We start from the raw sequence: 15,346 nt of genomic DNA, 5'->3' as shown, positions 1-15,346 counted from the left end.
GAAAAAATCTTGGTGAATTTTCTCCCTAACCACAAAGCACTGTTAAGCAAACTCCGCAAGGCCTATTCAGCCAGACTCTACTGTTGTATTCCAACAAATGGCATTCAATCCTAAATCATTTTGTTAGTTGTATCAATGTCCGAAAGCAACAGCCAAGTGCCATAAGAATCACCAATATTATTAACCACTCCTGTGTTGATTCAGAGGATGAATTTGTTCAGGTGTATCTGGAGTAGCAGCCATATATTGCTAAATTTTGACATAAAGCAAAATATCATTTTACTACATTTGGTCCAGTAGGGATGAGATGTGAGGTGGTGCTAATCAATAATGCCTTCCATTCTATGTAGAGAGAAATTATGTTTTACCTTTAAATAGACAGTTGGTTCTCTTACAGCTGTAGAGTGACACCAGCATAGGTTCAGTTCACACACCAGATGGTGTTACCATGAAGGACTCTGCTTCTCATCCTTACACCTTGCTTGAAGTATGGTAACCCTCAGATTAAATCACCACCAATCATCTCTGTCTCTCCAATGGGAGAATAGGATTAGGCAACTTTACCTTTCTTTTTCACCTGTAAATCTCTGAAGGAGACACTTGTGCCCATCATGTCAGAGATATATCCTTGTACTAATCCTGAGTTATGACAATAGAAGCGGATAAAACCTGAGGTCATTCTGCTTTGTCTAACCTACCTTATCATTCTAGACTGTCCAGATTGCTGTTCTATCTCACCTTTCCTGAGATCAGTCCCTTGAATATTAAGGCCTCTATTGCATGGAGTTACAGGCCATATTTTGCTATGGAGTTAAAACTGACTATTGTTAAAGGAACATTAGTCTGAGACTGATTGTCTATTTAGAAGTTTTGCCATTGCACCACAAGGGAAACATTTCATTGTTTAAATTAGAAGCATGAATCAGACCTCAATGTCTTACTTATTAGTCATTCCATTACAGATCTGTGGTATCAAACTGATCTGAGGATAAACATGAGCAGACCAATATTCAACGAATCCTGACTTTTTCAGTGTACTTGCCTTAATGGAATACTTCTCCTCACGAGCAAAACTTGCCAGATTAGAAGTAAAGCATGGTTTTCATAAGATTGATATTATTCCAAGCTGTGAATTATATCCCTGCAAATATTTTTTTAAAAACAGTACTTTAAACCTTTGTGCACCTTTGACTCCGCACAGTTTTAATCTTTCTAACTCTAATGTTTGAAAATATTCTGGAGATCTTAACAATGATTTAGTGACTACTTTTTTTTTAATGGGAAAAGCATATTGTTAGTGTGTTTTAAAAAGAGTCCGGACACAGGTGTGGAATAAATTCTCCGAGCAGAGGTGGCTCTTTAATTTTTCTTGCTGTGTCACCTTCTCTACATTGATGTAGCTGGCATTAGGTTTCTGTGGCAATGGATCCATTACGGTTCAAGCAGTCCCATGGCTGTCTTTATGGGGGCATGGCAAAGCCAGCTCTGCCAAATCTTCTGCCCCAGAGTGCACATGGAGTCAATGCCACAGGGCCATTGCAAAGCACTCTTAAGAGCTGGTGGCATCCATCACTTGCTGTGACAGGCTGTTGTTATTGGAATTCCAGCCAAGATTCAGTCCCAATCATAGATCTGTGGAACAAGAGTGCCCTAAACCATATTGCTAATCTGCTCCTACTCAATAATGAATGAATTCCTAAAATGACTAATTGGATTATTCACAGTAGTTTACTGACTGTAAATTGATTTACAAGTCTGCAATTATTATGCAATCCATTAATGTTGATGCAAGCGCATCATGCACTTTATGGAATAATTGCTTTGACTATTTACAGATCACAAATATATGAGTACATCGACCAACTTCCATTTTCTTCTGTATCATTTCTATATCTAACTCCATTCCTTGTCCATTCTTTACAATTCCCAATGTCTGCAAACAACTTACACTCATTGTGAGTTAGTTCTCTTAGTCATCCAACAAGATTATAAATCAGTTCTGAGGAAGGATCACTGGACCCGAAACGTTAACTCTGAATTTGTCTTCACAAATGCTGTCAGACCTGCTGAGCTTTTCTAGTAACTTCTGTTTTTGTTCCTGATTTACAGCATCCGCAGTTCTTTTGGTTTTTATTTAAGATTGTAAATCATATGCTTGCCTGTTTTTACATACTGAAACTTTCAAACTTAGCAGACAGTGTTGATTGTTAGGAGCTCATTGACTGACTATGATAATATCGTGTGGTGGAAGGGAGTAGATTTTTAATTTGTCCATTGTAAAGACTACTTTTCACATTGGAAATTAATTTGGGCAAATGGTTTAGCAATCAACCAATTCACAAACTGCTCTTAAACCAGTTGCTAGATGAGGATCTACTGCTTGGTGAATGGGGTTGTGTAAAGGTGCCCGGCATGTGCTCTTTGGCTTCATAGTGGTTCTTGGGTATAGCTATGATATCTGACTTTATTAACTCCCTGCATTGAGCCATCCCATCTTTAGGTAAACTGCGAAGCCAACCACTTTTCTCCATAAGTGATGGTAGTGGTTGTTAGGTGAGGGGGAAGGGAGCGGGGTGTTGGTGGAATCAGGAGATGAGTCATGTGGGGTAAACTTTCACTATTAGGGGGAATACCTGGTGACAATATGTTGTATACCAACAACTTGCACTGTTAGTTAAATGTCACAGGTGTGGTTATCAAACAAAATTTGACACTGCGCCACATAAGATATTATGACAGGTAATCAAAAGCTTATTCATTGAGGTTGGCTTTAATTAAGAAGCATGTTAAAGCTGGAGTCTAAAAGTGCTAGATTTCAGCAGGAAGTTCTAGAGCTAGGCTTCTGATGACATGGTGGAGCTAGTAAAATCAGGGATGTCAAAGAGTCAAGAGTTTGAGGAATGCAGAGATTAATAGGACTGGAGAAGATTGTAGAGCTAGAGAAGAATGGTGACCTGGTAGGATTTGAAAACAAGGATGAGAGGTTTAAAACCAGAGAAGCCAGTGTTTGCCAGCAAACCCACAAGTGATGAGTGAATGGAACTTATTATAAGTTAGGGCAGGGTATTTGGGGGGCCTCAGGTTTTTAGGCAGTAGGATGTGAGAGGCAAACCAGGAGTGCATTGGAATAGTCAATTCTGGAGACCCAAAGGTGTAAATTAGGGTTTCAACAGCAGATGAGCCTGGCAAAGACAGATCTTCTCTTGTGTGAAGATTGTATTCACCTCCTCACAACCATCCAGCCATCTTTCTTTTTGGGTGGTAAAGGGAAGAGAAGCCAAGATGTATGGTGAAGAATCATTAATGCTGCAACAGGACAAAATATTTCTACATTGAATACGACAGAATGATAAGGATTTGAATTATCTTTGCCCTGATTAGCAAAAGCATTATGACTTGTTACTTTGATGTTTTAAGTTATCTCAAAAGCCTCCAGTTCACATAAAAGCAGAAATAAATTGCCAGGGTTCAAGTCCAGGGCATACACAGCAATATATCATTGTGGGATTATACTATTATGGTGGTTGTGTTAAAAGTCTAGTAATCCAGATGCCCGAACTAATGATCTGTTGATGTAAGTTTGAATCTCACTCATAACTCACATGCTTTGTGAAAGTGGGTTCAAATCCCACCACAGTATCTATTGAAAACTAAATTCAATTAATAAATGTAGAATATAAAGCTGTTCTTAGTTATGGTTTCCATGAAAGTATCATTGATTGTCATGAAAAGGTTCACAAATGTCTTTGAGGGAAGGAAATCTGATGTCCTTACCTGGTCTGGCCTAATTGTAACTCCACTGTAATATGGTTAACGGCTTTCTGAAATAGTTTAGCAAGGCAATCAGTTCAAGGGCACTTAGGAATGGACAATAAATGCTAGTCTTGCAGGTCATAGAATCATTGAATCCCTACAGTGTAGAAGCAGACCATTCAGCCCATTGAGCCCACGTCGACCCTCCAAAGAGCATCCCACCCAGACTCACAGCCCCAAACGATCTCCATAACCCTGCATTTCCCATGACTAATCTACCCTAGCCTGCACATCCCTGGACACTATGGGCAATTTAGCATGGCCCATCCACCTAACCTGCACATCTTTGGACTGTGGGAAGAAACTGGAACACCCGGAGGAAACCCACACAGACATGGGGAGAATGTACAATCTCTACGTGACAGTCACCCGAGGGTGGAATCGAACCTGGGTCCCTGGTGCTGAGACGCAGCAGTGGTAACCACTGAGCCCACCATATCCCATGCCCTTATCCCAAGAAAAAAATAAACCAAAACTAAGTCAGGGAATTTAATTGCAAATAGTTAAATTGAAATCTAAAATAGGAGTGTAAAGACCACTTTTAGTTTTCTGGCTGTGGACTTAAAAATGGGAAATTATACTACTTTCAGCCAAGGAAGAAGGTATTGCAGTTTTTTCTTAGAAAGGCGGTAATTGGAACTCATTATGAGTTGTATCTGCAATATTACCTTATTCAAGTAGCGAGGGTGGATGACAGATACCTTGGTTCTTGTATCCAGTGAAAGACTTTTGATTGGATTTTCAACCAGGACCCAGCCCTTCTGTTCAGAAGTACTCTGCATAATAACAACTTCTTGATTGGTTCCTGGACAAATGGTTACATTTTTGTGTTTGGACAATACAGCAGAAATATCCAGCCTGTGAAGGAGGAAATATCTCTTTCTCTCTCTTGCGCTCTGTGTCTCACTCTGTCCCTTCTGTAAGTGAAGAATTAAAGGAAAAATCCTGAGTGGATAGCTACTCTCTCTCTCTCTCTCTCACCTCACCCCACTCCCCTGCAAATTCCCTTCTTGAAAGGAAATCAGTGGAAAAACACACCTTCAGAGACACTGAAAAGTTGAATGAAAGGTTAGAATCAGTGTCCACAACCTTACATCCTCATCAAACAGCTGACAGAAATAAGAATGGAATTGAAGGAAAAATCTCATTGATTGCTGTGAATGGACTGGTGCCAGAACTGTGCTTCACTGACCTTTCTTGCTTCTTCCCTAGCCATAATATTTGTGTCTTTGCTTGTCTCTTCATCTACCTGTTCGTGCATGTGATTTTATCGGATGTTTTAAGGAAGGTTTAAGTTATGGAGGGTTAAGTTAGCAATTCACGTTTCTTTTCTGACATTGGTTAACAATAAATTTGCAATAAATAGCTGTTTCCTCTTTAAGTGCAGAGACCCGTTATATTTTCTTTTAACCTGAGATCGTCAGCCAGTTAAATTGGAGACTTTGGATAAGTTGATTAAATCTTTCCACATTTGTGATGATACCGGGCGTAGTGGGGCTTGATTTCCAGTGGACTACCAGCAGTGGTGATATGATGATTAGAAATACTGTCCCAAAAAACAACAAGATTGTCCTTATTCACTACATTTCTTTAAGGAAGGAAATCTGTTTTTGTCACCTGATCTGAACTAAACATGAATCCATGCCGTTCTCAATGTGATTGACTTGCTGGAAGTCAGTTATTTGTATCAAAAAGAAAGCTCACCAACAACAGTAGCTCAAGAAGGCAGCTCACTGCCTCTTTTCTAAGGGCAGTTAGGAACGGGAAATAAATGCTGACATTACCAATGACGCCCACATCCTGTGATTGAATTTAAAAAATTAGCAGGCCTTTTATTTAGCTCTGTAATTCTTGCTGTTTAATGGCAATAAATGAAGGAATCTGAGATCATAGTTGGCGGGGCAAAAAACACAACTCCTGTGCACTAATAAACACCTTGGCCAGTGGCCTTTGTGCCTATTCATGCAAGAAGCTATTGAATTCCTCACACATTCTGTAATTGCACAACTTATAAATGTTTATCGCTCAGTGAGAAAAGTCTTGTGTGGTTTTAGAGTACAGTGGAAAGAGCACTTCATTCAGTTTTCCTTTTTCTCTTCTTTGAACTTGCAACTCAAGGTTCAGTCCACTGAAGTATGACCAGCTACCATGGCAGCCCAAGCACAGACCACTGCCACTGAAAAGAAAGAGGCCAAAAGCTCCATTATTGAAGGGGATGTCTTCACAGAAGCTAGCAAGAAGTCAGCAGCCTCAGCAGCATCACGAGGTATGTTTGGGAACCTGAACTGAGCCTCCCCCAGCACACAGAAAATCCAAAACTTGTCCTGATTTACTCAGAGCACATCCTATTTACAAGACAGGATGTTCCCAGGCTCACAGCACAGAAGATGAGGCAGACCAGGGTGGAAAGTGGAGATTAAAACACCAGCACGTTCTGTCAATTGCACCAAACATCCTTACCCTGTGCTGGAAATTCAGTGTAATTCCAAGCATTCAAAACGTAAACCCTGGCATCCATCATTTCTTTTCCGGTTTTCTTTTGCTATGCAACCGCTTTATGCAGGAGCTGAGTGAAAAAGTTGTGTTGGAGGCAGTAGATTCCTGTGAGGTTATCACAAGAGTTAGATTCGGGCAATGGGCTGAAGATAACTGATTGTGACTTGCAAAATCCCAGTGCTGGCCAGTTGCGTTCATGTCTATGATTCCTGAATTTCACATGTTATGACATAATTTTGAACTCTGGTTTCATTATTTGTTAATTATTTGGTCATTTATGTATCATGCAATTTCTATAAAATTGAGTCAATTTCAAGTGCATTTCATTCATGGTTTTGCTGTAGAATTGTTTAAAACCAATAGAAAAGACATTATAATCTGCCCCGCTGCAAATGTTTGTTCAGAACTAAATCCATACCAGTGATAGAGTGAACTATTGTATTTTAGCTGCTCCAGGAAGCAGACTATGTTACACAATAATTGCCAACTTGAGATGTCTGTGAACACATGAAAGGAGCTTTTGGAAGTTCTCAGTGTTTGGCTGTGCATGTTCCCTTTCTTTTGGACGGCATTCAGAGGGATATGAACAGGGTGGATAGAAAACAGCTGTTCCCCACAATGAAGGGTCAATAAAGTGGGGGAGGGGCATTGCTGTCTTGTGACACAGTGGTAGTGTCCCTACCCCTGGACCAGGAGGCTCAGCATCAAGCCCCACCTGCTCCAGAGGTGTGTAATAATATCTCTGAACAGGTTGATTAGAAAAGAATGTTAAGAGGGGGTGTAATTTTAAGGTAAAAGGCAAGAGGTTTAGATGGGCTTGGAGGAAACATGTTTTCACCCAAAGAGTAGTAGAAATCTGGAATACACTGCCTTGGATGGTATGTGAGGAAACCTCACGATCTTTAAAATTACTAGGATGAGCACGAGAAATGTCTAGAATCCCGACAGTGTACAAGCAGGCCATTTGGCCCATCGAGTCCACACCAACCTCCATGAGGAACCTCCCACCCAGACTCCACTTCCTATCCAATGCCTGTAGTCCCATAATTTCCATGGCCAATCCACCCAGTCTACATGTTCCTGGACACTATGGGCAATTTAGCATGGTCAATCCACCCTAACCTGCACATCTTTGGACTGTGGGAGGAAACCCACGTAATCACAGGGAGAATGTGCAAACATGAGTCCCTAGCACTGTGAGGCAGCATGGCTAACCACTGACCCACCATCATGACATTTAAGTCTATTGGCCAAGTGCTGGAAAGAGGAACTGGTGCAGATTTAGAGTAGTTTTGTTGGTACAGGCTCAGTGGGCTGAAGGGGCTCTCCTGTACTCAGTGATTGATTGATTGATACGTTAATGTTATTTATTTTCATAAAGCTGTTAACAGATGGGTTAGCAAGTGCTCAGGGAACTTCTGGCCTTAGCACATGTGTCTCTTCGTTTGAAAGTGCCAGGCTTACCTTGGCAAATTTTTGTTCTTTATTCAATCACGGGATGAGGGCATTGCTGGCTAGGCAGCATTTATTGCCCATCTCTAATTGCCCAGAGGGTAGTTCAGAGTCATTGCTGTGGGTCTGGAGTCACATGTAGGCCAGACCAGGTAAGGATGGCAGTTTCCTTCCCTAGAGGACATTAGTGAACCAGATGGGTTTTTCCGACAATCGACAATGGATTTATGGTCATCATTAGATTCTTAATTCCAGATATTTTATTGAATTCAAATTCCACCATCTGCCATGGCAGGATTCGAACACAGGTCCCCAGAATGTTATCTGGGTCTCTGGATTAACAGTCCAATGGTAATACCACTAGGCTATCACCTCCCCAAATGTCGAAGACACTAGGACCTTCCTACCTATTTCTTTGCATTAAGGTTAAGTATTTCACATAGGTTGAATGGGTTGGATAGCTTTATTTAAATCAAACTGTTCAAACATGTTTTCACACACCTCTGGAGCAGGTGAGGCTTGAAACCAGCCCTCCTGAGGTAAGTACACTATGCTGAGTCAATGAAGTCAGAGTGACAACCCACATAATATACCCATCCACTTTTATCAAATTTTATTTTGATTTGAGTAGATGTTGACAGACTCCACCAATTCCACTTTTCACAAAATTTAACCTGCTGCATTAAATCTGCGTAACCCAGGACTGTCCTTAACCTTAAAGAGCACTTCCTCAAATAACATGCATTTGCTGAAGAAAAATCAATTCTCTCTGACTACACATATAACATTTAAGATTTATCACTCTTTAGATACTCTGAAATGTAACTCTGTCTTTTGACAAGGACTGGGACCTCCAGCTACTCAGCCATTTCAGTCAGTCCTCTGAGTTCGGGGCTGATTGATGGTGCCAAATGCAAACGACCACAACAGACATCACTTTGCTGTTACCTTTCTCATTAAAAAAGAATTGGTGGCTGATTTCTTTAAAATACAGAAAATTGGGATTATCTGGGGCAAGTACTTTGAAAAGAAAGCAAGTGGTAGGTCTTGTGGGTTTATGCTCTTTTTTTGATCCCTGCTTATTATTTTTAACATGTTTGAAGATGTCAGTGGAAACATGATAAAAGTCTGGTGTAATAAAGTTTAAAGAGTCAGTCCTTCTGAATTCAGTAACCAATCAGCTGACCATCATGTAAAGCACAGTAATGACTTACTCAGATGGCTAGTGAGCATTAAAATTATATCCTAATCCAAGAAACTGCACGCTATCCAGCAGAATGTGATGCAGGTGCTGATTGAAGGGCATCTTTGAAGTGGAAATTTCAATCTTTTTTTTACTTCTTTTTCTTTTGGTTTTGATGTTCTAATGAAGAGCCTGCCAGCCTCACCCATCGAAGTAATGACTAGACCTTGATTGATCATTAGAACGGGGTCTGGGAACTGCAGTGGCCTTTCAATATGTAAGAGTTTAGCGAGTGAAGTTGGCAGGTTATTAAATGTGCACATGCTTTATTTACTGCATCTTAAGCACAGCGTGTGCAATAGCTGCTGTACTTGACTACCTAATAGAGCACCTCATGGTACAGCATCACACTTGGAGACGTTTTCTGGGGGACATGATAGAGCATTGCATTAATTTATGACAAAGAGCAAGAACTCATGATTTATATGCTTTGTACGTGACTGAGATTTTGCATTTGCTACAACAGCCTACATTTATATAGGACCCAGCAACCTGATGAAACATCCCACGCCAGCTCCCAGGCAGATTATAAAACAAAGACTGATAGCAATCCATGTCAGATGTTAGGAGAGGTAATCAATACATTGATTAGATTTTCGAGGAGCGTTTCAAAAGATGAGAGTGAGATAATGGGGTTCCAGGGAGACGACCGAAGATATAACCAGGAAACTTGGTCAGCATGGATGAGTTGGGCCAGGGGGTCTGTTTTCATGCTGTATACCTCTGTGACTCTCTGACACCAAAACTGGCTTTTTAATTCTGCAATAATCCTGCATTAAATGAGAATTTCACCTTGCTTGCTGGTGAAACAATGGTATTGCAGTGTCAAAAAACTTAGAGGTAATTCCGACATTAGGCGTAATATGCTTTTGTTTAAAGTAGATTTCAATTTGTGGTATTGAGGTAGTCTTTGCCTCCTCATCAATTGTGGCAAATAAGGATTCTTTTCATGGTCCATTTGCCAATCAGTGGTTGTCACAGTTGTACAACATTGTAAGTACTGTCCCATCATTGTGTGCAGCTGATTTTACTTGTGGTGCATTGATACGGTGCCAGAAATAAAATGGAGGAAGTTCCCTTTCTCCATTAAGATTTCACCAATCTGAAAGGTTGCTAGTTTTTGTCAGCCTATGCAAGTTTCTGAGCGGGCAACAGTGAGAAATGGACACTTTCAAGAAGGTTACCAGCCTTGTATTAATTGGCTATATACTTGCTGTCCAGGTGGGGGTTGGCACTTTCTTTGGCAGGCCTAAGAGAAACAGATATATTTCAAGCAGTTCTACTAACTGGTCTTATCTTGCTGCATATTATAGCCTAACTTCCTGCTCAGCTGTTTACTGATCAGGTGGGACCACATTTTCTGATGTAAACATCATGGGATTTTAAATGCCCCTTTATGGATAGACTTGTAGTTACTAATGTTGTCATGCAGCATTTTTAGATACATTGATTTTGGGAAAATGTCATTTGAACATTCTCTGCCCTTCAAATTCTAAATGATTTAATATTTCAATCAAGTGTTCAAAAATAAAGTCCGGGCAAGCTGAAATTTTCAATTGTTGATGCATAAATATCTTGACCCTTTTTTGAATAAAATATGCATAAAGACTTTTTTGCTTCAGCCCTTTCCTGAATGAGCTCTCAAATATCATTAAAATACAACCTTATTACCTTTATGTCATAGTATAATTTACTATTAGTGTGTAACTGGGCCAGCACAGGCAGAATGACAGCTATAGTACCAACAGCTCCTTTCAGTCATTTTAGCACAACTTCACCAAACAGCTGCTGTAATATCTGGGTTAGTTCACTTCCTTGTCCAATGTAATTTATTTGCACCAATTTGCTCACTATCAAAGGACACACATATTGTTCAGTGTTAATGTGTTATTTACACATAAAATAACCTATTTACAACTGTGAAAGTGCCGTGGGGAGAATGAATGGTCTTCTGCTCCCACCTATCTGTTATATCAGAGCTTAACAATCTGTTTTGCTAATAGAATCATTTATCACACCGTGGTAATTTATTGTGCATTAGCTGTATGGGTCCCTTTCTCTCTGATCAAAGGAAACAGCATAGGTCTAATGAACTCAAACATATTACTTTACTTAACCCTTTCTGGGACATAATCCTACAATGCGTTAAAAATGACGAGAAACAACCGCAACTCTGGAGGGAGAAAAGGATTAGGAAGACGTTATGATTTTAGTTGAAACATGTTGTCACGCACTCCTGTGATCTTCATTCTGAAAAATTTTCTTTTGTTTGTTTAAGTTTTGAAACACAAATGGCATCTTGAGGTTAATCAATCTAATCAATACTACTTGTTAGTAAACTGCTTAGTTGTCTTTGAATGTTCATTAAATTAGGCAGTAGGAGAAAATACGTTGTCATGAAGTAAAATGAACTAAGTGTTTGAAATGCTGCAGCTGTTCCTTGAAGGCTTATCTCCTGTTACCATTTGGGTTGCCCAGTATTATGGTGTCAGCTGTTACTCAGTTGGTAGCTCTGAGCCAGAAGGTTGTGGCTTCAAGTCCCACATCAGGAACTTGAACACAAAAATCTAGGCTGATCCTCCAGTGCTGCACGTTCAAATGAGATGTTAAACCGGGGCTCTCTTCACCTTCTAAGGTGGCTGTAAGTGATCCCACAACATTCTTATAAAGAAGAAGAGGGAAGCTGTTCCTGAGCAATGCCTATCTTCAATTACCATTGCATTACAATTTGCTCGATGCACATTAGCTGCAGCATTTCCTACACTGCTGGGGTTACTGCTGTACATTGGAAAACAACTCAGTTGGTTGTGGATCATTCTGAGGTCATGAAAAGCATTCTATAAATGCAAGCACAAAAGCTGAATTTGCTGGAAAAGCTCAGCAGGTTTGGCAGCATCTGTGAAGAAAAAAATCAGAGTTAACGTTTCAGGTCCAGTGACCCTTCCTCAGAGAAACCAAAACTGGACCCAAAACGTTAATTCTGATTTTTCTTCACAGATGCTGCCAGACCTGCTGAGCTTTTCCAGCAACATCTGTTTTGTTCCTGATTTACAGCATTCGCAGTTCTTTCGGTTTCTATAAATGCAAGCTTTGACTTTTAACAGGGGTGGGACATCGAGGCTTCGTGGATCGTGTGACACACTACCTCACCCCAATTTCCACTGCTTCACCATTAAAGCTGCTTATTCCCCTCTCTCAGTATTGTTCTAAGTGACAACTGTTGAAAGAAATTAAGAAAGCACCACACCATTTTTGAATTTCTGTGATGATTTTTCTTCTATGTTGCTTGCAGCAGTGTCTGGGAGATAGATCTTCATTTCCTGAAAGCTCCAGGGCAAGCCTGGAGGGTTGGCAACTCTTTTTGGAATTAATGTGTCCAAAATGATTGGTGTAACAACTACTCTATATAACCCTGGTAATTAGGTTAAAGAATTAGCAACATTTATTGTTATTGCTGAAATTCATTAACTCAGACAAATTGTAGGGACGGACCCAAAATCACAGGATTTCGGTTTATTAATGATTATTTTTCCTTGATTTTCTTGGCATCACTATGTGATATGATCTGATTTGAATCACGTTCTTTTTCTTGACATGATCAACCCAAGTAGTGAGGTAATTGAGAGCTGTATTAACATTTTAACATCAAGATTTGGATCCTGATTGGAGCAAAGCTTATAGAGTTGACCTGTGTTTGCATGTAGTCAGTGCAAGAACTTTGACTGATCACTTGCCCTTTTATCATACCACACATTGTATTCTCTGCAGACGCAGAGAATAATGGTTCTAACATAGCTGGCGGGGGATGGGGTTTGAAATTCCCTTGGGTGCTATTTGTAGCACATTGGTCAATGAATTTGTGTCAAATTCTTCATCTTCATAAAGTTGTTAACAGATGGGTTAATGATTTTATTCAAGTTTTGGGCAGTGAAATTTCAGCCTGATGGTTACCATATGTCTATTTTTCCATTAGAAGTTTGGTTGACTGGATAGCTGGTTCGTGATGTAGAGTAATCTAACAGCACAGGTTCAGTTCCCTTACTAGCAGAAGTTACCATGAAGAACCTGCCTTCTCAACTTCACCCCTTGCTTAAAATGCGGCGACCCTCAGGTTAAATCACCAACGGTCCTCTCTAGAGCCTATGGTCCACTAGGACTATGGAAAATTTACCATTACCTTTATATTTTTTCATTGGAAGTGCATTATGAAGATTATCATGCCACGGTAGCTCCCATTCCACTTAACTGAGGTTTCCCAGTCAAGTTTAGACCCCAGCAAAAATTGCTGGCTTCCTTCTCATTTCCATTGGACTGTTTCCACTCAGGTTCCCTTTAAGGGACAGCTTGGGATCAAGTCAATGTTCTACCTCCGGTGGCAATGAAATAAATTCAATTTGGGCATCATCCTCTGGTGTTATGATATGGTTTGTCCTGCTGTTTTCAAATATTTTTCAATCAGTATTTAAAAGTGCATTTCAAAATCAGTGTTCATGAGTCATATGAAGTGTAGTTCATTAGTTACACTTTTGGCAACCCTACAATGTCTGCATTATAAGTAAATTAGAGAGACATTCAGGACTGTGGCATTGTTTCTGGCTGCTAGAGTTTGAGAGGTCAGCACATACACTCATGAAGCACATAACAGAATTAAACCAGTTCTGAAATGCACTGGAGAGAGTGGGGCTTTTGTGACAAAAAGGTGAAGAAGCTGGAAGGTTTGATTGTGCTGTTGAGAAGGTTTTAAACTAATTTGGCAGGGGATTGGAGCACAGAGTAGATGAAAAGTCGGGAGCAAGGTCCAATCAGATATAGAAAGAATGATAGGACTGTCCAACCAGCAGAGAAGAAACGGGAATGATAAGGTGCACTGGAGATCCGGAAGGCTAATTAATATCTATTTTAATGCAAGGAGTTTGACAAGTAAGGCAGATGAACTAAAAGTGTTCATCAGCACTTGGGAATTTGATGTTGTTAGAGCACTAAGACATGGTTGACGAAAGGACAGGACTGGTAGCTCAACATTCCAGGTTATAGAAGTTTCAGGCAGAATGGGGTATGGGGGCTTTGCATTATTGATAAAGGAAACTGTCACTGCAGTGAGGAGGGAGAATGTCTTAGAAGACTTTTCAAATGAGGCCATCTGTGTAGAACTTAGAAATAAAAAAGGGGGTGATTACTTTGCTGGGATTATACTGCAGGCCTCCCAATGGTCAGAGGGTGATATCTGGCAAATCACAGAAAAAGTATGAATGATAGAGGAGCAGATATATGGCAAATCACAGAAAAAGTGTGAAAGAAACCGTGTTATAATTATATGGGACTTCAACTTTGCTAATATTAACTGGGTTTGCCTTGGTATGAAAGGATTAGACGGTGGGGAATTTTTAGAGTGCATCCAGGAGAACTTTTTGTGCCAGTACATACATATTTCAACTAGAGATGTGGCAGTACTAGACCTAAACCTAAGGAATGAAGCTTTTCAAGTTGTTGAAGTTTCAGTGGGTGAGCATTTTGAGGATAGTGACAATGACTCTGTAAGTTTCAGAATCATTGTGTCCGAAATTGTACATGATCTTACCACTGTTCGTTCTTTCTAAATGTCTAAGCGTTGACAATACTGATGTACCAATGCCAGTATTCTCGTACCAAGTTCTCTTTGTCACAATGTTATCAAAGGGTTAATGACTCCATTAAAATTTGTTTTAAGCATAATTAATGCTCCTTACATAACATTACCAGCAGTTCTTTCTAAACAAAGATAGTGATAAATGACTATTTAAGGAAAATACATAAAAATGCAGTTTGCCTTAAAGATGGAGACTTCTCATAACTGTGAATTATCTGACCTCAGTGCTACACTGTAATTTTATGTCAGTGGCAGGAAATATTTTAATAATTGGTCATCAGAACTTGCGAAGAAATGGTTGATAATTGCGCAAATTATTGACATAGATGCCAGCGATAGTGTGATGGTATGATGGGTAAACTTGTTAATTAAGATTGGGATGAGATTGTAATCTCTCAGCTGAAATAAATTAAGCTCACTCCTAAACTCAGGATTACATGGTCAGGTTTAGGGGCAGTACTCAAAGCATAAATGGAAAGGCTATAGATACATTTTCCAGGTACATGGTGTTAGAATATGGCTTGCATAATCACAAGTGGTTCTACCAAATTCAATCACTGACTATATTTGAAGCACTGGAGTAATCATGAAGTGAAAATACTATGGAGTAAGGGGATAGTAAGAACTGCCGATGCTGGAGTCAGAGATAACACAGTGTGGAGCTGAAGGAACACAGCAGGCCAGGCAGCATCAGAGGAGCAGGAAAGCTGACATTT

General features: G+C 40.0%; 1 protein-coding gene across 1 annotated transcript in view; it reads left to right on the top strand.

Moving 5' to 3' along the window:
* LOC109927471 (zinc finger protein GLI2-like) overlaps positions 1-15,346 on the top strand; it is a 372,063-nt gene that overhangs the window by 92,469 nt on the left and 264,248 nt on the right. The window contains exon 3 of the mRNA XM_048599255.1: positions 5,932-6,079. Within this exon, the coding sequence (XP_048455212.1) occupies positions 5,962-6,079 (118 nt within the window). The 5' untranslated portion in view covers positions 5,932-5,961. The remainder of the gene's footprint in view (positions 1-5,931; positions 6,080-15,346) is intronic.

The sequence above is a fragment of the Rhincodon typus genome, chromosome 7 (genome assembly GCF_021869965.1).
Source record: "Rhincodon typus isolate 14 chromosome 7, sRhiTyp1.1, whole genome shotgun sequence".
In the NCBI taxonomy this organism is placed as follows: domain Eukaryota; kingdom Metazoa; phylum Chordata; class Chondrichthyes; order Orectolobiformes; family Rhincodontidae; genus Rhincodon; species Rhincodon typus.
Note: the sequence above shows the minus strand (reverse complement) of the source record. Positions and strands in the feature narration are given on the sequence as shown.